At 41.2% G+C, this 26,123-nt stretch overlaps 1 protein-coding gene across 6 annotated transcripts in view; it reads left to right on the forward strand.

The window, feature by feature from the left end:
- Window positions 1–17,343, forward strand: part of LEF1 (lymphoid enhancer binding factor 1) — a 71,113-nt gene extending 53,770 nt beyond the window's left edge. For 4 of the 6 annotated variants that reach the window (XM_077177164.1, XM_054632651.2, XM_054632654.2 and 1 more), the window contains 2 exons: window positions 3,155–3,203; window positions 16,230–17,343. In XM_077177164.1, coding sequence (XP_077033279.1) covers window positions 3,155–3,203; window positions 16,230–16,309 — 129 coding nt within the window. In that variant the 3' untranslated portion in view covers window positions 16,310–17,343. Of the gene's footprint in view, window positions 1–3,154; window positions 3,204–3,856; window positions 3,898–16,229 lie in introns of all 6 variants that reach the window. The other 2 variants (XM_054632653.2, XM_054632655.2) reach the window with 1 other exon arrangement.
- The last annotated feature ends 8,780 nt before the right edge of the window (window positions 17,344–26,123 follow it).

Consider the following 26,123-nt stretch of genomic DNA (forward strand, 5'->3'; position numbering starts at 1 on the left):
AAGTAACCTTCATGGTAGAGCCTACTGTTATACATATATATATATATATATATGTATGTATGTATATGTTAATAAGTTTTCTTACAGTTACTCTTGTTTTATAATTAAATATCAGATAGCCTACACTGCATGGTTGCACTCTGGTGCCTACAATGAGCTGTCAGTGTAGCCAAATGTGATGATATCAAACTCAGAAGCTGCAGTCCTGAGAGACTGATCCTAACCTGAGCTCTGAGCTCCTTTCTGTCCCTCCATTAGATGTGACACCACCTCCTGGGATAGGAAATGTACATGCTATATTTGGCTCAATTTTCCTTCTGTATTAGGGTGACAGCAGTTTTTCTCAACTTCAGTGATGTCTTTGGACATTGAGGATTGAGGTATCTAAACTCAGTGTTAACAGAAACTGTAGAAACTAGCAGAGAATGCATTGACACAGATACTATGTGATTATCTCTGAAGGAAATGCCCTGGTCTTGCTGACATGCATGCCTAGTTTTGTAAGCACAGCCACAGCTGAAAGCCCTAGCACCTTCTTTCTGTCCTTTTTATATGGCCAATAAACTGTCCTGACACTACACAGGTAGGGTTTATTTCCAGTAGCCAGACCGTGTCAACAGAGCTGCCTTGAAGAATAGCTGGGAACAAACAGGGTCTTAGGGAAAGACTCCCTGGAAACTAGGGGGTTTAGCTTGTCTCAAATTGACTTGCTGGAAAATCACACCACTTTGGAGTCTTGTCAGCTCGTGCTTACTGGACATCAGGCTTCAGGATGGTCCTCCTGTGCTGTTTGGTCATGTTGGCTTTGAGAAACCCTGTGCTCTGCCCCAGCCTGTGCCACACAGCACGAGCAGCGGACCTGCGCTTTCTGAAATGCCTTGACAGACATTTGGAGAGTGTGAGGTGGCACGTATGAGTTATCTCTTTGATGTGCTTCCAGCCTACATCCTGTGTGGAAGTATAGCTCTGACATACTCCAGTCCTGTATGTTACAATGAAGAACTCTGCTGGCTTCCTCCTGCAGCCCTCCCCTCTGCCTCTCCAGGAATGCACACGCTCTGCAGTGCTGGTCAGACAGTGATCATAGGAGAGCACAGTTTATCACTGAAACCTTTTCAGATATATGGCATCTTTTTTTTTTCTCTTTGGTTTTCCTAACTTAGGCCGTCAAAAAGTGAAATTTTAATTATTTATCACAGGTATTACTGCAGTGTTTTGAGGGTTGGAAGTTACTTAGGGATGGTTCTTCTGTTTCACAAAACAGTACAAGTGAAAGAAGTGTACTGTTTGGTTTTACTTCTTCTATTTTGGTTTGCCTGGTTTTAGGAATTTTGCCTGATTTTAGGAATTCGAAGAAAATGTTAAACATTGTTATTCAACTGTTGAAACTATCTTTTTCATATCTTTTTATTACTGGTACCCAAAGCAGTCATGCAAAATTGTGTGGTAGACATGAGAAGCACAATGTTACAATATTTTCACAATGTGAGGGTCGATGTGTGCTGCAGTTGTCAGAAACTATCTTACTTGGGAATGCTGACAACTAGTTTTCAGCCCAGCCTCCTATTTGTTCACTTGTGTTATCTCATAGGTAGATCTCAGATCAGCTTTCAGTTTATGTTTTAGCACTTGAAGTCAGCCTGACATAGAGAACAAAACAAATCTTCCTCCCAAGACTTTTCCGTGTTAACATCTGCATTAATGCACTTTCTCTCAAAAAAGCATTGCATTGGTGCCTAAGAGATAAAGCATATTGCTGGGAGCTCCCCAGAGCCCTTGAAATGTGTTTTCCAACTTGTAGTCTTGGTCCTGACTTTGGAATCTTGCTCACAAGGCATTGGCCAGCCCAGTTGCCAGCCTTGGGATAAATAAGGACAGGAGCTTGAGAATCAGGCAGGCCCAGACTGTCAGAGCAGAGTGGAGGCTACTTAAGTTCATGTGCTGGAGCTTCACCACAGTCTGTATTTGGAGTCCTCCCTTGCTGTCCTATCAATCAGTGAGCACTGCAGGGGTTTGAGGTGGTTTCTCACATCACCTACTGTCCATCCCAGTACTTTGCAGAGCCAGCTTGTGGAAAGATGTGTCCCAGCACCTCAGCCCTTCCCCTCTGAGGCCACTGTGTGTGTGTGGCATGCTCTGTGCTGGGACATGCAGCTGCCAGCCTTGAGAGTGGGGGCCAGAGGATGGACAGCAGGCTGCAGCCCTGCTCACAGCAACTGCATCAGCCTTTGCCAGAGCTCATCTGTTGCAGCCTGTCTGGTGGCTTCTTTAAAATATAAATGGATATGATTTTTTCCTAAAACACACACAAAACGCTTTCACTGATTATAGAGGGCAATAAAGACAAGACATATGGAGGAATATCAGTGGTGGTTAAGGTGATGCAAGATGATTGAGGTTTAAAATTGTGGGTCTAAGCTGACCTTTTGTTTCAGTTGATAGACTGTGTGAAGCAGGAGCTATGGCCATTTCCATAGATGGGGTGCAGGAGAAGGCTCAGTGTGTAGGTTGGCAGGCTGTGGCCAGTGTGGTCTCTCAGAAAGACAGCTGCCAGGCACTTATTTGTGTTCTGCACTTCAGCCATGTTAAGGGTGCTCTGCTGTACAGTCTCTGCTGTTTGGTTATTGCAGAGCGTGCTCTCTAGGCACAGCCACACCAGACTTGGCTTTGGTTCAGGTACCAGCATTATCAGAACAGTTTTTGTTGGCTGGTTTGCACCCTGGAGACAAGTGATGGTCGTCCTAGGTACTTTCAACACCCTGTCTGCTCCTACCATGTATGACAGTGTAAGTATCTGAATGTGTGCAGAGTTCTTGTAAGAGCCATAAATTATGATATCAACATATGTGTCATCAGATTATTGAGCGTGAGAAGTCTTTTCGGTGCTTGCAGCTGCCAGTGTTAGTTGAAAAACTGCCAGAAATTGTAATTCCATGTGGATATAAATATATGTATTGCTGATGTGCATATTTCTCCATAGATGCTCAGAGCAAACTTTGTTACCATTGAACTCGTTAAAATTGGGAGAGAAAAGCTACCCTGAAAATAATTGGGTTTTTCCCTAACATTTTCAGTGTCCAGATGACTTTTGCTGTGAGGTAAGTGACAAAAAAGAAGTTCTGTGAATGGCATGATAAAATTTCCTGTTTTTCAGGGGAAGAAAAAGAAGAGGAAGAGAGAAAAGTTGCAGGAATCAGCATCAGGTAGGCCATGACCACCTCGTACTTGCCATTCACCTCAGGTATATTTTAGAAACCAGGGCTTGCGCTATTTAATTTTTACGAGCTTTCGTCTAACACTTGCTTCTGATGGATGTTTGAAGATATTTCACTTGGAATGTAAGCTTGTGAACATGCACACAACCCATGCCTGCTTTCCCTTACAACTTTCTGAGTCCTGATGGCATCAACATCTTTGGCTGAACTTATGCATTGCTGCAAACCCTGTCCTGTTTTACCTTTGCTTTTCTCCTCAATCTGTGTTGTGTCATCTTTAGACTTAACTATGGCTCAAATACTGTGTGGTATTTTTGGACACTGGAAGCTTTACACAGACCTTTTGTAGTAACTGTATTTTATCTCACTGTATTTTACATTTCTTTGTACACTAACAGCTGCCTAGTAGGTTGGCTAAAAGCATCAGTGAGGTTTCCTCTTTGTCTTTAAAATATGTATAAAGAAACATCCTGTTTTCCCCAACAAAAAATGGCTGGTATAAGAACCATAAAAAAACCTAAACAACAAAACCAAAAAATACACACAAAAAAATTCCATGTAACACTGTAGCAAACAAACTTACTTGGAATGTGCAAAAACTCTGTAACAGAAATTTGTTAAAGGAAAACAATCTTCTACAGGTACAGGCCCCAGAATGACAGCTGCCTACATCTGAAGCATGGTAAGAACATCTCTAAAGCTTTCCTGCTGATAAAACTGAATTGTAAAATATGGCTTCTTATAAATTTTATGCAATAATATGGATTTAGCAAAAATTGCAAAACTACCATATCCCAAAGCTAATGTTACTTTGATTACTGATGGTTTTTATACCGGCTATCTATTAGATGTTCACCATTTCACTGCTTAACCGTAATATTTTCAAATTGATCACACCTCACTGACTCAATGCAAGTCTGCCTGTGAACCAGGGCTGGGTTTATTAAGTGGTGCAAGCCCTCCCAGACTGTCACAGCTCATATAAGAGCAGGGTAAATGCTGGCTTTGAAGCACATTTTATGTCCTGACATCAACAAGATTCTGGCTGGCTGGGTACACCTTTTAAAAATAATTTATTCACCTGTATACTAACAAAACACCTGCTAAGAAAATGGGACTGTATTTCAGTTGTTTCAAGAATTTCTCCCACAGCTGTAACAGTGATATTTCATTTGTGGTGCAGGTTGGGGTTTTTTGTGGTTATTGTATTTCCAGCATGTGTTTTCTTTCTTTATATCATATTACCTGCACTGAGGGTGGAATGCCTAGTGATTACACATGTGCAATAACACCATCTAGTCAGCTTGTGAGTGCACACAGTACCACAGTGAGATTCTAATTTCTCAGTGTCTGTGTTGGAAGGCTGGTCCTTCTCTTTCTGTCAGCGTGATGTGTTTTCTAGTAGGAATGGCATTAATTTGAAGTAATAGTAGCTTCTAAGCTACTAACCTATATTGCACTTGGGAGATCCCCAAGAATTCCAGGAATCATACAAAAAAACCAACAAAACCCTGACTTTTCCAAATCACCTACATGCTGTATGAGAAACGGGCTCTGTCCTCTTCCTCTGCCTTGTTTGGCCACGGGTTCCCTGTGGTACTCAAGAGCAGCCAGCAAAGCAGGCTCCTGTTGGTCTTCTGCTCTGCTTGGACTTTCTAGGCCTGAGAAAGCCAACTTCACTTTGCTGTGTGCGGTGTGTCAGTCAGCAGTCAGCATGATTCAAGCCTCTTCTGAAGTTATGCCATTATGCTGGTTAGTCTAAACTTAAGACAAGACTTTGGTGGTGTGTTTGTTGGGTTTTTTTAAGCTAAAGTAAAGTGAAAAGACAAAATTTGTGCTCTTTTTTTCTTCCTAATAAGCAGAAGTTTTTCAGGCAAGCAGGCAGCCTTACCCTTTGCAATGTGCCTGAGTCATGCTGCTTTGAGATGTGGATTGCAGTGTTGGGGTTCTGTAGCCTATACAACAAATGTAGCTGTAAAATATTGTTACTTAGAGCATTATACCTACTGAAAAATAAAGTGCTTTAACCTTGAGTTTTATAATGGATATTTCAGCTTAGTTGCCCAGGTCCATGACTGTTGTGAATATTTTTCACTTTGATCTTAACACAGTACCAGTAGGCAAAATACTCATAATTTTATCTGAACTCATGCAGAGTATTTGATTGGGATTGGAATACAACTAAGGTTCAAGTGACAGCGTAAAACCAGGAAATACTTGGTTTCTTGGATGTCTTACAGTCTTGCCTATGCTGACCTACTTTTGTTGGAGTTTCTCTGCATTTTCGGTATTACAGGTTGAATGTTCTGAGTGTGGAGGTTTTTTCTCTCCCTTTGACCTTTACACTGCTGCCTTCCTGTGTCCTCTTAGGCTTTGTAACAGTGTGGAAACTGTTGGCAATATCTGTCTCTCTGTCTTCAGGCAATTTGTAACACAGAGTCTGAGAACAGTAGTATGTTCTTCAGGGAAGGGGAAGTGTGCTGTTGACTCTATATGCATGTGAAGGCAGCCTCTCTTAAGTGTTTCATGCTGAGTGAATGATCTGCACTGGAGATGTGCAGATGTGCTCTTGCTGGAAGTAGATGCACAGAATGATTTAGGAAACCTGAATCAACCAGACTTCAAAGTAAACTTCTGAAGGTTAAGGCTCTTGCCCTCTGCAGGCCTAATCCAAAGAATGTTTTGCCCACAAGCATAATATCTTACCAGGCCCACAGCAGAGCTGTTGTAGTCTTTACTGGATGGAGATAATAAGTTTGGGAATAGCTTTCTTACTCGTGTGGATGGTGTAAGGAAGAGGGAGAAGGAGGGTGGGAGGTCTGGGAAGGAGACAAGCGTTCTGTTATCTGAGAAGAATCAGAAATGAGTAGGTGGCAAGACCAAAGAAAGAATCTCAAGATCAGCACAAAGGAGATCAACCAGGGCTGTAATTACAGTGATGTAAGTGAGAAGGATGAAATGGTGGGAGGGTTGTGTGGTGGGATGTTCAGAGGAAAGTAACGGAAGAGACATGCAAACAGACATGATTTAAGATACTGTGATAGTTTTGGGTGTGGGGTTTTTGTTGGTTTTTTTTTTTTTTTTTTGTCCATGAACATTCAGCAAGTAACTGATTTTTAAGGTGGACCTCTAATCCTGCTTTATGACTTGAACATGAATAGAGTGGTAAAGTCAAGGTGGTAGCATTAAGTTGCCCCTTTTCCAAGAGTTGTACACAGCGGGAGGCATCTTATGGCTTCACTGCTTAGGATTGAACAGAGTTCTGTGAACTCCAACCTACTGAAGGGCCAATCTGTAAAACACTTCAGAATGTACTAGGAATACTGTGACCCTCTGCACCAGTCTTTGCTATATTATCCTGGGTTACTCCAAAGTGTGTCCTTCAAGAGTTGTGGAACTGTCCCCGGAAGGATTTTGTTTACAGTTGATGTGGCCCAACAAACTGTTTGAAATAACTTTGATTTCTTGAAGAAATAAGTGTTATTTATTCTCTTCTTTTGAAATCAACCAAGAGTGGAACTAAGCTTGATAATGCTAAAAAATAAATTGAGTTGAGGCCAGGGAGGGAAGGAGAAATGAGAAAAGCTAAGGTAAAGGACAATGTAGAGATCACCTGTTGAGCACCTTTCTGAAAGGTGAGTGGTGGTTTTTTTTTACTTTAAGCACAGCCTTCTAGGAGATTTGTAAATAGAACCAATTCTGTCTTGGAAGTGGAGATTTCTAATTTCCTATCCAGTCTGACTTTTGGAAGAAAAAAAACCCAGTGATTTTTAGCATCTCATGAGTATTTTAAAATCAGCAAGGAAATAGAAGGGTACTAAGAAAAATTCCTCATTGTTCTGCAGCATGGAAGTACTTAACTTCTTATGACTTGCTCTGTACAGAACTCCAAAAGGCTCATCATTCAACATATGGCAGGATGCAATTGGGAAACTACATAATTTAACATTGTGTTTTGGCATATCTTCAAGGGCTAAAAAGAGTAGCTTTTAGATAGAGAAGCTTAATAGACATCTGAAAACCTGTGAGAAGTTTATTTGTGGCTTGCAAAATTCCATGACAATTAGCATCTACATTAGCAAAGCTTTCAAAACCAAGAAAACTTGACTAATACTGATTTGCAATCAGAAGTACTTAAAAGGATCAGATTAAGACCATTTAACTTTGAACAATGAATTATCTTAACATTTCAAACTTCCTATGTGGAAATTTGAGCCAAATTTCAGCACAGAAGTGATTCTTGGGCAGTAGTTTATGACTGGATTATGTTTTCCCTATTACGTAAAAATAAACTGGAGTGAGGCCGTGAAAGCAGACTATAAAATGGACCAGCCAGAATAGTGTGGAAAAGAAGTGTCTGATGACTGTGGTTGTGGTTGACCATGGGTTTCTGGCCAGCATCTGAGAAAGGAGATGCAAAGAGGATGTGGTACCTTCCTTTCTGAGGCATGTTTTCAAACCTGGGTTGTCTTGAAATTGCTGCTGGAGTAGTTCAAATTGAAACACATGCTCCACCCCTTTCCATAGCTCTTGACTGCTCAGAAGCTTTAAACAGAGCTTGGAGAACTTGCACAGAAGTTAGTCTCTGTGAGAATGTGTGTGGTGATGGTGGTGCAGAGATTTGTCCTGATTTGCTTTAAAAATTGTTTCCTGTGTGACCCATATTTCCCTATTCCCCATTTGCCTATGAATAGTGGCCTTCAGCACAGGCAAGAGGGACAGAATGAGCAGAAGAAAATTTTCTTGATCAAAATATTTGTATTATTTCAGATAGGTATAAAATTTCCATAGAAAATGAGTATAGCAATCAGACAGATCCTGGCTAGGATGGAAAGGGACCTTAAAGTTCCAATGCCTCCCCACCATGGCCAGGGACACCTTCCACTAGACCAGGTTATTCAAAGCCTCATCAAATCTGGCCTTGAACACTTCCAGAGATGGGGCAACTTCCCTGGGCCTCACCACCCTCACATTAAAAAATTTTCTTCCTAATATCCAATCTAAACCTATCCTCTGTCAGTTTAAAGCCACTCCCCCTGGTCCTGTCACTACATGGCACTGTAAGAAGTCCCTCTCCAGCTTTCCTGTAGGCCCCTTTAGGAACTGGAAGACTGTTGTAAGGTTTCACTGGAACTTTCTCCAGGCTGAACAAGCCTAACTCTCTTAGCCTGTCTGCAGAGGAGAGCTGCTCCAGCCCTCTGAGCATCTTTGTGGCCTTCTTTGGGATCAGTCCAATGAGTATGTGTGCTTTTACTGTTGGGGACCCCAGAGCTGGATGTAGCACTGCAGGTGGGGTCTCACTAGAGTGGATTAGAGGGGCAGAATCCCCTCCCTTGCCCTGATGGCCAAGGTACTTTGGATACAGCCCAGGATACAACTGAGTTTCTGGGCTGTGAGTGCACATGGCTGGGTTTCTTCCACTAACACTTCCACAGAGCTGCTCTCAGTCCATCCTCCACCCAGCCTGTATTTGGGATTGCTCTGACCCAGTTGCTGGACCTGGCACTTGTCAAATTTCACGAGGTTTGCACAGGCCACCTCTCAAGCCTGCCCACATCCCTCTGGATGGCATTCTGTCCCTTCTGTGTGTCCCTCCAGCAACTTAATTCTGATCTGACAATGATCTTGCTGGGGTGAAAGACAGAAGCCCTCCTCTCTTTCAGGCTTTCTGACATCAAGGAAAAGGTCAGAAGAGCAAACCTGAAGAGAAGCCATAGGTTTGCTCTTCTGACTATGCAGGTGGTAGGTACAGAGGGGCACTGACACCTGCTGGGAGAGGTGCAGCAGAGCAGACCCAGGTCCCTGCTTCCCATTATCATCCTGGTGGAGGGCCCTTGTGAAGGGAGGGAAAGAAGGAAGGAAGGAAGGAAGAGCTATTTTCAGTGCAATCACACTGTGGGAGGCATAAGTGAGGGTAGTAGCAAAGCATAGGTTTTACAAATTAAAGAACACAGAACACTTTAGACTAGATAATGAGCAACACTTTAGACTAGATATGGGGTTAGAGAAATAAGAAAAAATGTTAAGGATTTTTGCAAAATAAATGCAGTGTGGTCAGTTATGAAGCTTTTCATACTTTAAATTGACACTGACAAATGGAAAAAATAGGTAATTCAGGAGGTTGATGTATATGTTTGTTTTGTTGGAGATACTCAAGTTGCAGAACCTACTGTGAAATTAGAGATGCTGAATGAAGTTTGAACTTAACCACATCAACAAGTGATTAAAAAACCCCTTATTGTTTCACTTCTGAGGTGTTAGCTGTAGGTGGCTTGGGCTAGAATGAAGGAGAGCAGTGGGACAACTATTGTTCTAACTCTTCCTGTGGGATAGGGTGGGGACAGGGAGTTGACTGCTGGTGCACCATTCTTCTCTGGATAAAAACGGTATATTTTGGTGGATTTAGTAAACTCACCACCAGACTGAGAAGTCTAAGGTCATGAGAAAAACTCTGTAGAAACAAACTGTTTCATAAATAAGATGTAAGGTTTTGAAATGTTGTTTCATTTCCAATTGGAAGCAAACTTCAGAATTTTAGTGTTTTTCTCAGGTCTGCATTGCAGTTTCACTTTTTTTAGTGTATTTACATGAAAAATTTCAAAATGAGTTTTTGACACTGTGTTCCTGATGAGCTAGAAAGCAAGTTTTTATGGCACTGTCAAAGTCTTTCCCCTTTGTTTCTAAGAGAGAAGCTTGGAGACTAAGCTTGGGTGAAATCTGTCTTGTAATTTCAACAGAATTGTATTCAAATGCAGTTCTATCAAAGCTTAGCAAACCCTAGCATACCCTAACACTGAGTTTTGCTTCCATTTGCCTCTGATTTTAGAGATTATGATTAAAGAGCTCTTCTGATATACATGAATGCAAACCTAGCCATCCTGAAGACAAAACTAACCAAAAGAACAGAACAAAACCAAACAGTGTTAACCATGATATTGCAAAACTCACTGCTAACAGATCAAACCTTCTTATACCAGTCAGTTCCTCAATCCTCTACTTTAAGAATTTTTTTGCAAGTCATCTTTTAAATCTCTGACCCTTTACCTGCTTGTTAAGACTGCACCATGCAAACAGTTTTGAAAGCTTGCAGATTGGAAAGCTGTACAAGGAAGGAAGCTTATAGCATGACCAGCTGAAACACCACTGTCTGGCCAGTTAAAACATGAGCCTGGTGAGTCAGTGAGATGTTATGGGCTTTAGTGAGAGCTTTCAGAGCAAGAGCTTTCAGCTCCTCCCTCCATGGGCAGAAGCAAATGTTGGAAGCATTTGTGCAGTGAAGGTGTCACTGGCACTGGGGTGTAATGTGTGAGCAGGGTTAGAGGCAACTGAGGAAAATGGTACCAGTGACCATCTCTGAATTGCTGTTCTTGCCACAGGCATCAGTACAGTGGGATCAGGCCTTGAAGAGAATTAAGTAGGCTTAAGTGAGCAGAGAGACATAATTTCTGAAGTTGCTTCCTCCTTGCAAAAGTTAGAGGATATGTGTTCCCTCATTAATACTAAGTTGTATCAGAGTTAAACTGAGAGTTTATGAGTTATGAGAGCCTTTTATCTATCCTTCATCTCAGGGATACCTGAAATTGCACGTGGTAAAATATTATTGCCAAAATAACTACACAGAATTGGTTTCTATGGTGTAAAGGCAAATGCACACACTAGGTGGGACTAGATTTTGATGAACAGTTGGTTTTCTTCACATATGTGGGTCTTTTGAGGTACACAGACTTCCTGTTGTGTATTTTGGACCAGTAGAGATTTTATGATGAGATGAGTTAATTGCATCAAAGTGAAGTTGGTATGTTTGAATTCTGTAGTGGTTTCTGTGCACTGTTGTCTTATGCTTTTAGTGTTGCTCTGTGGCTGCCTGTGCGTAGAAGAGTTGATGGAAGCTCAAGAAGTTATTCAGGTTACATCTGACTTGCCTTTGGTTTCATGAAAGCAACTGTTTAAATTATTCCATATATCAGAAGATTTAACTGTTGAGATTGTCTTTCAAAGTACTGTAAATTCTAACCTATGTTTAATTGTGGCAGACAAAAAAGATCTAAAGAGGAAACTGTACCTGCATTATTTCTTTCTTCTGAAAGAATCTTCACTTATTGCTTTACCAGTACCTCATGTTCTTCTCTGTTACAGCAGGTGAAAACTGAAGTAGCAATTTCAGTGCTCCTAGCTCTCAGTCTAGAAAACAAATAATTTTAAAAATAGTCTCCTGAATATTTATTATATGCCATAAAGATACGAAAGGAGACAAGCCTGTTTCTTCCTCCCTCTTCCTCGCCTTTAGGATACTGTTCCTCTTTAAGAAGCTGCTAGAGACAGCTGTCTAGAGGCAATCTGGTTTTTATTATAAACATGGAGCCTCTCTCCCCTCCCACACCCAACAGGAAAAACATGTCTTGGGTCTTCCAGTAAGATAATTTAAAAGATTCTAGCTAAGTGATAGAGCTGGTAGTTTTGTGCTGCCTACACTTGGGGCCTTTGATAAGAGCCACACCTGCTTGGCACCATTGCCGTCAGCTGCACAAAACAGGAGCCCTAAAATACCTGGGCATTTTCTGTGTTGAAACTAATCTGCTCTGGAAGAGGCCTCTGGCTTGGGAAGGCTGGGGGAGGAATATTCCTGCTGCTCACTTAATGCATCTAGCTGAGGCCAAACTATGAGCACAGAAGTTAGGACTCCAGGCTCCACCTGTAGTCAATGAAGAGGTATTTTAGGGGCAGCTAATTCAGGGCATTTAAAACAACAGTGAATAATTTGCTGTTGGAGTTTCCATTCACAGTTAGCAGCAATGGACTGAGGTTAAAAGTAGCAAGGGGGATGGAGGGGTTAGACAGACCCAGAAAAGCTTCTTACTAACATAGTTTCAACATGGCAGCATCTGTTACAGTTTTATGGTACAATTTTATGTCATTTCTTTGGATACAAAGGCAGCTTTAAAAGTTTCCTCTGCTGCCTGCTGGTATCCAGCTCTTACAGAGAGGGCTTTTTCCTGTCTCCCGTAGGTCTCTCCATCCATGTTTTGTAACAGCTTGTGGGACCCTGCAGCAAATTGGATTACTTAAATGACTGGGGTTTTGTTGGGAGGTGCTTTTTTTGTTTAGAAACAACAAGGGTTGTGGAGTGTTTGTTTGTGTTTGCCCTGAACATCTCAAGGATCTGGTTTGGGCTAAACCCACAAACCATGGCACAGCTGGGCAGGAAGAGGAGCAGACGGCAGCGCTGGCTTCTATCTGCTTGTGCCTGAAACCCTCTCCAGCTCTGCTGTTAAAGAAAATACAGAGGGACTTCACAAACACCATGAACTGCCCTGATAAATAATGACCTGGTTTTGCATAGCCGGGTTTTGGGAGTATTGAATAAACCACGGCTGGCAGTAAGTTGAACATGTCCATTTTGGACTTAAAAAGAAAATGACAGTTTCAGCTTTTGGGTCCCTGAATTTGCCATGCTGTTTGAAGCACTGTATTAAAAGACAGGTTTGGATATGAACTTTTTTCTTTAAAAAAAAAAATACATGTAACTGCCTGTTATATGTAGTCTTGTCTCTCCTTAGAACTGTATCCAAACAATGTGATAGGGAAAGGTGTAGGAAAAAAAGTACTTCATTTTAAATGTTTAATATCTCTTGCCCTCTGTGAAGGGTTAGGTATCTCTTTTACTCAGTACTTATTCCTGTACTGATCCGGACATTCCTGACTTTCTTCAATAACCTTTTCTGATTAGCATGACCTGGATGAAGCTGCATAATTCTCTCCCTTGTTCTAGAAAAGTTATAAGACCAGAGGAGGAGAACAAAACTTTTGCAGACCCACCCTTCATCCATCTCATTCTGAAGCATGGGGAGGACTTCAGATCCCCTTGTGATCCCCTCAGCCACTGAGCCCAGGCTTGCCAGGAGAATTTAGTTTTACTGTAGCAATTCCTGAATTAGTTTTATCACTTCAATAGTAAGGCTTTTCTTTTTGCACTTCATTATTCTTGAATCTTACGTCTGTTTCTTACTCGAGGTGTTGTTTTCTTATTCTTTTTCCCCTTTCCTCCTGCAGTCAGATGTACACTGCAAATGGCACAGACAGTGCCTCCTATTGTGGCTCAGGCTCAAGACTTCACATATGTAAAATGTGACTTGCAGCACTTTCTTTGAAGCCTAACCACAGCCAGGGAGCTGTAATTGCAGTCTTTGATTTGTGCCGACTTCACTTGTGGATTGGGCTTTGCTAGGGCATGCCTCGCCTGGCGAGACTTCAGCTGCAGGCCCCCAGTGAAGCCTTAGATGTGGGAAGTCTTCAGTCTCCTTAGCACATGCCTGTGGTTTCTTGAAAAGAATCCTGATTTGACCTGTTTTATATCTGTAAGGCAACACCATCATCACTCATATTTTTTAGGTATTATTTGGTTTATCAGCAGTAGAAGCAATTTCCAGCGTGTAGCCTTAATGTGCAGCAGGGGAAAGGCTGCGTTCTAGATGCTGTTTTCAGGATAGCTACACTATAATTTGCTGTACTGCTTGGAAATAAAAATGCGTGGGGCTTCCCTGTGCCTGTCCCCTTCCAGAATCACCATGCTGTCTGCAGCCTCTCTGGAGGAGCTGGGCATAGTTAGGAGCTATGAAAAGGAGGCAGGCACTGCAGTGCTGCCTCTGGATTGAGAAAGAAGCAATGGCTGCTGTTGGAAAAAGCTGAGGACCAGAGCAAGGCCACGGTCGTTATTTTAACCTCCTGACTTCAAAGACAGCTTGCTGGTAAGGAAAGGGGGGAGGAGGCAGGGAACCATCTCAACAGAAGAGCATTTCATTTCCTTCAGTGAAGTAGACATTCCTGGCTGCTAATGGGGAGTAGCTCTGAATCACAGCGCTTGTATCAGACTGCTGTGAACTACTGGCCTGGCGCCTCAAGGCCATTCCTCAACAGGAAGCTGAATGTTTTCATGTAATACTGAGAGGAAAACCTTCCCAGGAAGAACAACCTGGACCAAACCTTTGAAAATCTGGGATGAAAAGGCACAAAATAAATATAAAGCTGCAGGGTGCTCTCCCCAGTGTTGCTCTGCTGTTTGCTTGGCCTCTCTTTCGTGCTCCTTGGAAAGGTAGAGCCCTTCGTAGCTCTTTGATCCGCACGTGTTACGGAGCACTGCGCTACTTTATAAAAAATAAAAAAAGGCAGGAAGCTCAGGAGGCTTTTTTTAGTTGGGACATGGGCTGGTTTTATGAGGAAATAGGAATTGAATTAGTCAATACAGACCACCTCTGTTGAAACTGCTGGTTTGCCAGTGGACTTTTAGCTGTGCTGTTTAAGAGGCCTCAGTGGCTTTAAATGTGCTTTTGTGGCTACCAGCAGCAGGTGTAAGCTATTCCTTATGAATCAGGGATGGCACTATGTAGGCAACAAGGGAGTCTGCATTAAATCTAAGCTATACAGAGCAGTTTGCTATCAATACATGCTGGTCTTTTCTACCTTAGTCTGCAGCTAAAGTTAAGTGTCCTCAACTTTCCTTTCTGCTGTAACAATAGCCACATGGGTGACCTCTGATAAGGAGTCAACTTGTTTAATACGATTTTCGGACCTCAGCTTATGCTGATTAAATTCAAAGGGTACAAAATCAGTTTTATAGGCTTTCTAGCCTGGACTACATGAAGCAGTGTAACTCCTTACTCAGGAGCTGCCATGCTCCTCAGCCACTAAGAGTGAAACACTTTGTGTGGTAATGGTTTACACGGAAGCTGTAGCGGATGGGAGGTGGGTGCTTAGTTATAAATGGCCCTGTTTAAATACTGCTGAAATGTAATGTAATGTAAATTTTGCTGATTAACTCAGCTTGTGGCTCTTGCAGGCTTAAGCAGTCTATCTATCATGATTAGTCTAAAAGAAGTTTGACTTGTGGTTTAAACCATTTCTTCATGAACTTGTTCTGTCTTGCCTTGTGTGACTCAAGGTGCTGGCAGTGTATCTTTATGTGACTAAGCATTTTGTCTTTCTTCTGGTAAAAATTCGTTTACCTTCTCCACTGAACTGCATTCTTGTGCTAATTTTGATCACTCTCAAAAGCTTTGCTCACTGAACCTTCTATTTGTTAGGCAATTGAGTAGTACATGGAGACCTAGAGGTTAATGTTGATTTTTCTGAAATACCAATAATACCCAAACAGTTACTGGAGAGCATGTGTCCATGTATGGAATAATGTCTAACTTGTTAGAGAGATTTTGGGTGGAGACCCTGTTATAACCCACTTGTCTGGATCAGAATGGCAAGGGTGATGGTTGAGTTGGCAATTTCATAAATCAGCTGTGATGTAACCCAGAGACCTAGACTGTGCTCTTCTGGATCAGCAATTCCTATTAGGCCTGTACTGTGGGCCATTTCACATGCTCTAAGAATATAAATCCTTCCAAGATCTAGTGAACTTTACTGCTAGGGAGGAGGCCCATGGGTCTTACACAGCTGGAAGATGTTCCCTACCCCACTGATGAGCAGAATAAATCCTCCCCAGTCATGAGGATGGATGGTAGAATCAGTGTTCACACAAGCCTCATCCACCACATTCCTCTACCAAACTGCTTGCAGAAGACAGCATTTTTTCATGTCTGCAGGGAGTAGAGCTTGAGGCTCTGAAACAGAGGTTTAATTGACCTCAACCACTGCACTGCAGTACTAAAGCCTGAGGATGTCTAATTTTGTAATGGTATCTGGGTCAAATGTTGTAGATAAATGAAATCCACTACTAAAGGGAAGAAATTCTGTAATATGCTGGATGTTTAAAACCCCACCTTTCTAGTTGGTATCTCTTTACAATGCAAAGTACTTCCCATAAATATAGTTGCAAACTTCAAGCAAAAGCAAGTAGTAATAAATTCTGCATTTAACTTTGACATTGTAATTCACATTCCACTAATAGAGCTGTAAGAGTTACAGTGACCCATCACCAGCTTGTTTGAAGAATTTTTTTTTTTTTTAAGGCTTCAGATAGTCTTTATCACACACTCTCCTCTCTCTCTTTCCTCCCCTTCCCTGTAGGTGGGAAAAGAAATGCTTTCTCAACTTGCAAAGCAAAGGCGGCGACACCAGGACCCCTTCTGGAGATGGAAGCTTGTTAAACCCTAGGTGTGTCCTTCATCCACACAGACCACCCCAAGGAGTCTGTCTAGGATGTCATTCACCCTGATGTCACTGCTAGAGACACTGAATCATAAAGACAATCACTGCCAAAATCCTTCACTATCACGAGGTCCAGCCCTGATATAAATAGAGCAAATGAGCTCCTGGGTCAGCAGAGCAGCTTTTGTCTTCACCTCTGCCTTGCACTCTTAAGCCCCCATCTCATCTGTGTCCATATTGAGTCAGCAAACACAATAGCATGGCTGTCTGTGCCTGCTTCAGCCAGCAGAATTCCGTAGACCACAGCTGCCCCACACAGCACATCGAGGGATGGAATTTGCCTGGACCAGGATGACGCGCTCAACCTTCTTTTTATTTAATGGTGCGACAGGATCAATTTTGGTTTTAGCTTTTTTTAAGAAACTTGAATGCTTTTATATTTTAACTTTTAGTTTGTAATTTCTTTGGTGTATATTTTACTAGGTATGAGCTTAAACAAGTGTCAAAAATCTGAAATACTTTTTAAATAAAAGGAGTTTTTCTTTTTTTTTCTTTTTCTGCCAGAGAAAAAATCTGTATGGAAAAAAGGTGGCTGTTTTGTTAAACTATTTGTAACAAATAGTGGCCTCTCAGTCTATATAATACAGTGTCCTATAGAACTAAATAAATGTAACAACAGTCAGCTGGTCAGTAGACATGTTAGTCTTGCATCATCTACTCTGTAAACATAAGCAATACATCCAGCAAATATGACTGCAGTGAGTTCTCCTTCTCACCCATTCCCCTTCTCCTTGTAAAAAGCCCAGCACTTGAATTATTACTTCAATTGTTCTGTATTTGTATCTGTTTTTGTTAGCCTGTTAGTGGGATTTTATGCCAGTTGTTGAAATGAGCATTGATGTACCCATTTTTTAAAATAGTAAGGCACAGCCTTTGCCAAAAATACTGTCAACCAATTTTTTTTTTGTCATTCCAGTTTGAGTTAATGTGCTGAGCATTTGTTTTTTAATAAAAGCTTTGTAATAAAATTAAATTTAACTGTCTTTAAAATTGGCTTTAAAAAAACCAACCAAAAATGGGTTTTGGTAGAAACAAGGTCAGGAAGGCACAGTCACTTATAAGGCTGAAGACTTTTGGCTCAGTCTTCTGTGGTAGGAAATACAATGTATCTGTTTAGCTGTTTGCTCACCTGAAGTGATTTGGGAAAATTACCTTTTCTTTGAAAAGGGAGCAGAAGTCTCACATCCATACCAGGAAGAAGGAATGGGGATGTCCCTTGTGCTGCTCAGTTAGTTTTGGCCCAAGTGGAAGTATTAAGTATCCCTCCATATCATTTTCCTTGCAAAATCTTAGAGAAGGACAGTGGTTTTAAGCTGATGATTACGAACATGGATTTGCTTCTTTCTGGATATGCTCCATGCCCACACAAGAGGTAGAGGCCTGCAGTTAAATTTCTTGTAGCTGTATAAATTGTTCCTCAGTCAGGGACTGAAGCTGGCTGCAGAATCAGCTGTGCAAGGCCTGGTTTCATGGTCTGAGATCCAGAGTCAGCATGGCTTGCCTGCTGCCAGTGGTGCCTGAGATGTTCCTGCCATAGCAAGCAGCACCTCTACTAAGGGATGTAAAAAAAACCAGACTCTGGAGCCACAGATGGAACTACTCCACCTGTTTTTGAGTGGGAAAGAAATATTATGAACTGTACATTGAATCAGCATTCTTTATATTCCAGCTCCCAAATCTTGTTTGGCATGAGGCTGGACTGAGCCAGGCTTAAGCTACAAGAAATTACATAGGTCAGTTACTGCCTAAGGAAGCTTTGGAATTGGATTGTTTATAAATGACCCTTTAACTCGGTTGCATAAGAAATTTCATAATTTAAAATGTTATAAAACAACTTCCTCTTAAACCAGTGTGCACTGCACACATGCCCAGTTTTAAGGCTGTAATCAGCATATTAGTTCTTGCAATATTTATTTCTAGCAACTGGTGATTACATTAAAAAAAAAATTTAAAAAATGAAAACAAGTGACCAGGCTCTCAGATGGCAGGAGAAAATATCTCATGAGAGAATAGCAACTGTATACTCGAGTTTTGCAAGACTTGGCTATGTTTCCATTCAATTATCCCAGCCTTTGCTGGGAACCTGTCTGGCTTTTGGTTTGGGGTTTGGTTTTGTTTTTTAAAGGGGAAAAAAGGCAAGCACTTAGTGCTGTAATTGTTCTAAATCAAGGATTACTGCAGTGAGATCTGCAAATTACATGTTCCAAAGACAACAGTTCTCTTTAGAACTTTATAAAACATGACTACTGTTTAGATTTTGTAATGGCTATTTAAAGAGCCATTTATCCATTCTGAAAAAAAATTGTTCCAAATGGAAGTGTCAGCTTCATGTAGCACATTGTCCCCAATACACTGTTGTGAACAGTTGCCTGCCTTAAGGACGAAAGGTCTTTCAGCTCTAATAGCGAAGAAAAATAATTTGGGAGCTAAAAATAATACCTCTACTGTTAACATACAGTGAACAAGCACCATGTGTTGGGTTCATTCATAGATCAAAGACCTTTCACATACAGCAGCTATGGGAAAGGTTAACTAATATGCAAGGCTTAGGATGCTGCCATGAGAGCACCTGAAATAGAGTAACCCTGCTATCCTGGAATACCCCTGTGACTTGGGTCTGTGTCCACTCCTGCCCTCCCCTGCTAATTGGCATTTGTTCCTGTTGGACTGAGAGAGCCCTCACTGTACTGTGCCAGCTGTCAGTGGAGACAGATGAGCCAGTAAAGATGGCCAAGCGATGATGGTGCTACCCTAGCAGTAAGACTAGGTTTAAATCCTTGTGACATGGAACAAGTTATTCCAGGTGAGACTCAAAACTAGCACCTGAATTCCTGATGTGCAATTTAGGCAGACATCAGAATCTAACCTTGTCTCTTTTGGGTGCCTAAGGAGATGATTATCATGTATTTCCCACAGAAAAGACCTTCAAGGATTTAAATGTTCCTACCTAATGGCTGAGTTAATTATCCAGACACTTCTGTACAAGCACTCACAAACCACTCTCTGCCCCCACACTTGGTTCTGTGCATGCACTAAAAGCAGTTCTTGCACGGATCACAGCATGGGTAGTCCAGTTCATAAACACAGAGCCTAGGAAACACACAGCCTTCCCCCTCCCCTCACCAAAACCAGCAGATACAGAACAGGGGAGTTGAGCCAGGATTATTTGCAGCTAATCAGGCCAACATCACAGGATGGTCTGGCTCCTCAGGCTTCTGGATCGCCTGGACCAGAGCCATTTTCCCTGTGTTACATAAAAGAACAATGTTTCAGCTAACTTTGGCTTCTTAGGCAGCAAGCGATGACAGATTCACTAGTTGTGCTTGTAGGGACTCACCAGCTCTACTGAATTATCTTCTCTTGTAGTTTCCACTTTGGATGGCTGGGTCAATTTGCAGAAAATGTAGGACCTTAAGGACCCAATGCTTGCTCCAGGCTCTAGGACAGCAGAATCCACAGCATTTGTATGCACTCCTTTGAAACCACTGCAGTGCACAAGGTTTTGAAGCAACCATTCTGTTTCCTGGTGGCCTCCTGCTCTCATCTACGTGGCAGCTAATCAGGGTAAAGCAAGACTGGCAGAAAATAAAGGACACTACTGAGATGTAAGAAATGCCCTGTATCCTCTCCCATAAGGCAGCTGCAGTTTTTTCCCTTCATTTGCAAGGGGACTAACATGCAAGGGAAGCCTCTCCTTCAGAACAAGGACCTAACACAAAGTAGAACAGTAGAGGGGAAATAAGTAAGTCCATAAATAGCCAGAAGTCTGTCAGCTATGAATACCTTTCTCCTAAGTCAGGTCAGTGAAAAACTTCTGGGCTAAAAAGGAAGGCAAAAGGAGAAGGTGTAACAGGAAAATGGTTGGCTATAAACACATTCCGAGATGAAACCAAAAACCTAGAAAGTATGCCCAAACACATTCATTTCTCCACGACATATCAGGAAGAGAAACTCTGGATTAATGTATGAATTTACCCTTTGAGTCTCCTCATAGATATGAAGCTCAGGTTTAGAAAGCCAAGCAAGCAAATGGGTTCTGCCCAGGAAAATCTGCCCAGGAAAAGGAACATATATTCCAGAAATAGGGGAAATGAACCTCTTAATCACCAGTTTTTGGCCAGGTCAAAATAAGGACTGAAATACTGCTCCCCATCCTCCTAAATAAACAGTCATACCTTCAGGCCATGAATTTCAAATGATGGCTTCTCTTTGGACACTCCTCCTGCAACAACCATGCCTTCACTGAATCACAGATGTCTGCTTGGCTGAGATAACAGTCACTGCATACCTGGTCTGGGAACCTTAGAAAACCAAGGTTTTCTTCTTGTGAACGCTGTTCTACAAACCACATTTTGATAAACTCACCCATCCCACCTCCCAGAAACCCAACAAATGCAAATAAGCAACAGGTTCATTAACCTGTCAGCTATGGAAAATCAGCATAAACCAACAGAGCTAGGAGAAGAATTTCTGCTTCATACTAGAAGAGCAACTCACCCAAGAAGTTCACTGTGCTGAGAAAAGGTAACTGACATAATAAAATCTTCAGCAGAATAAGAAAAATAACATACTCCAAAACTTAATGATGGTCAGAAGAGTTATTTGGACAGGCCATTCTTTGAATTTGTATAAATTGCCTACGGCTAAGAAAAGTGGCTAAAAAAGTCTACAGGATATCTATTTGGCTGAGTTAGGACATCTCTGTCTTTTAAGACAGAGAAAAAGGCACAGAAACAAGGACTCAGATCTTGACAAAGCAGAATGCTATAGAAGGATTAGTTCTTGGCACCTGTCTGTGAAAGCAAAGTGCTGGGCAACAAAAGAGGAGACAGCACACAGCACAACATGGCAGTGACTACATCCCTTGACTGAAAAAAGCCCAAGATGGACAAGATTCTCACATTCTAGTCATTGCTTTTGCTACCTTGAAATATGTTTCCTTTTTACTCTTCTCTGTGAAATGTTTAATTTTGTCATGATTAACATCACCAGCAACAATTTCTTTCATTCTACACTCTATTAATGCTAAATTAATAGGTAGTAATCATATTGGCAAACAAATCATGTGACAGAACAGCCACTGCTTTTTTCCTGTAAAGACCTGATAGCTTCAAACTGTACTCAACTTTTTATGACAATAACCTGAAAGAATTCACCATCAAAACATCCTCATCTAATTACCCTCAACAAATTTAACCATGAATGGTTTTAGCCACTGTTTGAAAATTCAAATTTTAAAAGGCAGATTTCACTTATGGTCAAATTTTCCCTTTGAGTGGGTCTGGTATAACTGCATGACCCAGAAATCAAACTAGTCACAGCACTTAGTTAATCACTGAGCAGTCTAATTCTGCCTATACTGGCACTAATATTTAATTGTTTAGTAAGTCTGAATTTACTGAAATTACATACTGAAGCAGAATTGCAAGCCATTTCTCAATATTCAAGTGGTTTATTCCTTTCTTCCTCTAGTCCATTTGATTTCACTTCTACTCTAGGGCTCTTCCCTCCTCCCTCTTCTCTCCTGTGTTTGACTGACTTCTCTGCTCTTGCCCTGCCCTCATTGGCAGGAGTTCCCTGCTGATGGAACAGCTCTGCTAACTGCTCTTGCCCACTCAGAAGCAGTCCCCCTTTCCAATGACCTAATGCTGGATTTCCTATGAACCTAAAAAAACTGACTTAAATCTAGCACAGGTCTAACACACTGTATTTTCATTCTGTCCAGTTTGGAAATAAATACAATTTGAAGGAAGAAAGGAGAGAAAGACTATTTTCTAGACAAGTAAAGGAAGAATTTCCCTTCATATGTGTTCCTCAAGCACATTTGAAGGATGGTACTTCCTTAGCTCCCAGGGATGTTGTGAGGATCAGATACAATTATTTGTAACTCATGTAAACCACATACAGAAGAATTGAGAGATATTTAAATGAGATGCATATAGCTATGCTACAGGTACAGTTATCAGAACAGCTACCACACAACCATATAAACATGGAATATACCGTATTTATCAACCAAAATTCAAAGAATTCTTCAGATCACCTTACTCCAGCTGTTGTCTCACTATCTTAATCCTTTGACATTTTTGGGCAGGAGCTAGCTCACTTTCAGAGGCAATGGCAAGGAAACCCAGACAGAACAGAAAAAACAAAGCACAGAGAAAGCTGATGGGCATGGATTTAAGAGTTTTTCTATTGGGCACTATTTTCTATTGGGCACTACTGCTACTGTAGCATTTACACTGCCATGACCCATGCTTGGGCTGGGGGTGGGACTAAGTAGAAGTAGCTCACAGAAAAGATGAAATGGAAAAGTGCAAATACCAGTTCCAACCACACATCACTCTCAGTTGAACAATGAAGACTAGGCAGGACTTTCTCACCTGTCTTTTTACCAGATTTCATACAGTTTATTTTAGACATTGTGGCCAATACTTAATTAAAGCAAGGAGAAGACAACTCCTAACCAGAATAGAAAAGCCTGCCACATTCCTTGCAGCATACAGGAGTTGGGGTTGAAGGATGTCCTTGCTAACTCACATCTTGAAATCATTTCTAGTCAAGGGTATCTAAAATCCTCTAAATATATGCTGTATTTCCAGCTGCCAAATAGCAAACTTTGTTACTTCTCTCTCCACTCCTCAGCAGATTCAGCAAGTTCTCCAAAGCCACATCCTTGCCTGCAGAAGGTAGAGAATATGGCACTCATTTTAGATTGATTTCCCAATTTCAATATAAATCTGTTGCAAGGTGAGCTATGTGCCTGTGGACTAGCACTACTCTCATAATATGAATGACATGAAATTCTGAGTCAAACCGATACCAGCTAAGCCCAGTCTTAACTGTTCCACTGAAACAGTTAATTCCCTAAAAACACAATAAAAGCAATTTTTCAAAGTCATAGTTTTCACTAGCAACTTTTCTCCTTGTAATGTTAGAAATGTCCACCACTGTGGAAAAGCTCTGGTCTTTGTCAAATGATTGTACAATTGGCACTATCTTTACCCACAGACTCATTGCTTTTTAGCATACTCATTGTTTGCCATTATTCTCCCCTTCCACCTCTACTTCAACTATCCCATGTCAATAGGCTAAGCAATGATTTCAGCTGTAAACATGTGCAAATAGTATTTTGAATATGACTATGTCTTTGAGGTAAACTATATGTTCATCTTTTGATCTATGACAACCAAATGTCCTTACAAATTTAGATCCAAATAACAATACTGGCTTCAGTTCATAGATTTGCCAGTTAAGCGTCAGCTTAGGCAACAATAGCTTTCAGTCTTTGCCAAAAATAAAATGCTAAGTCCCTAAGAAAGAGAAAGACTTCTTCCTCAGTTTTAAGTAATGTTTTTATTTAAAGCAATTAAAAAATGGTATCAGGAAAACCACTTATGTGAAATTCATTGCATCTTCTCCCTGTCCCCCCTATTAAAATAAAAAAATACTATTTTAAAACCCTCAAATCTCTAGTACTAAATTAATTAAATTCTGCAAGTATCTCTTCTGTCTCTTACTTTAAAGTAAGCTATTTAAATGCCCATTCTCAATCTCACACTTCACACACACTGCCATGTTCCTAAAAGCACCCTGACTGGTTTGAGAATCCACAGCCTCATTCAAATCGGCTCCCTCTCCATAAACTACTTCCCTGCACTCTATTTCACCCATGCTCTTCCTCAAAGGACTCACAGACATCTCTTAAGGCACTTAAAACATTATTGGGGTGTCCACTGCTCGCTGTCTGACACTGATGTCACAGAAGCACTCAGAAATCCATCCATAAGCAGATGGGATAACCCTCTGACTCAAAAGGAAGTGAAAGGAGGGTGAAGAAATCAGGAGGCAGTACTTTTTTCCAACCCTCAAAAGCACAGTCTGATTGCTACTGTCTGAAGTTACTAATTAGCAAGAACAGAACTTTGTTCCTGCAAGGAATTGTGTTCGAGAAAGTAGACAAAGAGGAAACAGATGAAGAAAAGTATGAAAGTTGCTGTTTTCTTTCACATTGCCTCAAGAACTGAAAGGAGGTGAGAGAACTTGCCATCAAAGTCCATGCCAGCTCTTTTCTAATATTCCCCATTATTTTGGAAATTAGGTTCAAGATTTAAAAGTAAACTAGGGCCTCCAAAATCAGGCTCTTCAATAAATACTTTTTTAAAGTTCTGAGAGGGATTTTAGTGCTGAGAAGAAATCATGATGAAGGAAGCTAGATGCCTCATCTGTTTAGGCATTCTGGAAAACATCACTAGGCTTCCTACTGAAATAAAAGGCTTTTAGAAATTTCACCCTAAATTGCAATGAAAAAAGAATTGCAACATCAGCTGTAAGGAACCCATTAGCCCTCTTGACATATTCAGAGAAATAAAGCAGTTGTCAGAAACAGTTTACCTTTTACAATCCCTTTAGAGAAAACTAACAACTGAAAAGCCTGTGAAATACAGATGCAGTGTATCTTACACCTGCTTATGCTTGTGGCTGTGTAGGAGTCAAAGCAGCAGGTCTCAAAGAAAGTTAATGTAAAGTAGGTGAAGATTCTGAGTTGAAGCAAGGGCTTTCTTCCAATGACTGCAGTGCTCCAATCCAAGTCAGGGCACCACTGCATGCCAAGGAGTCAGGGGTCAGAGTGGTCCCTTGCATAGGTCCTGCCACCAACAGACCAGAGAAATGTCAGCCTGAGCCCAACCAAGATCCACTTACTGTAAATGTGTGGTTTTACCAATTCCTATTGCACAAATGTTTAATAGGTCCATTTGAGTATGCAAGGATAATTAAGAAAAAAAAGGGGGTTTTATTTGGTGCTAATTCACCACATGCAAATTCCAGCTGTTTACTGTAGACCTACCACCAAGCATACACTTCTTCCCACAGCTCATCAGAAAGCCTCTTGCTGGTGAAAGTGGTTAATCCACAACATTTTTGTTGCTGAAGCCAAGACTCCAAATGGGGGGTTTAAGTTACTAATGACAAAAAACTTGCATTCTTTAACTAGCGAATACTGTAAGGGTTTCTCCATTTACAGAAAACCACCCAGAAGTGGTTGCTGGCAGAAAAAAATGGACCAGAATAGAAGAAGCTGTTACCAGGCAGGACAGAGATGCACAAAGCAAAGCAGCAGCAAACAACAGGCTAGGAAAAAATCCTGTTATCTGGCAGCATGGGACAGCCAAAGTAAGCGACAAGTTCCTTAGTGCCCGCCAAGCAAAAGCCTTGTGCTAAAATATCCTCCTGTGCCGTGGCCAACTTGCAGCCTCTGACCCCAGGCTGGAAACAAAGCTTGGCCTCACGCCTCACTGCGATGCCTTGTGCCACCACATGACAAAAGAAATGGCTCCTTTAATAACTAGGTTTGATGTTTTGTATTATTCCTGCCCCAGAAGCAACCAGAACTCCCAGCCAGCATTAGAGCTTTATGGTGCTGGTTTCTCTGCAAAAAATGCACTGCCGTGAGTTATTTTCAATTTATGGAAAACCAAATAGAAAGCCTCTAGGGGAATCAAAGAGAAGAGTGAATTAAACAAGTGCAAAGTTGCTCCATGGGCATACAAACCTAAATCTAATATATTATCAGTAGCACCTGACATCATCACAGACTGTTCTGTGATCTCATACATTTAAATTAAGACTCTGCATAGCATTGCATTTATAAATGAACAAGTATTGCATAGTAAATGGTATATAAAGAGCAATTTCAGTTTTGATGTGAACTATTGAGAAGATCATAAAGCTCAAGGCAGATCATTCTACAAA

Source organism: Agelaius phoeniceus, chromosome 4, assembly GCF_051311805.1.
Source record: "Agelaius phoeniceus isolate bAgePho1 chromosome 4, bAgePho1.hap1, whole genome shotgun sequence".
NCBI classification, from domain to species: Eukaryota; Metazoa; Chordata; class Aves; order Passeriformes; family Icteridae; genus Agelaius; species Agelaius phoeniceus.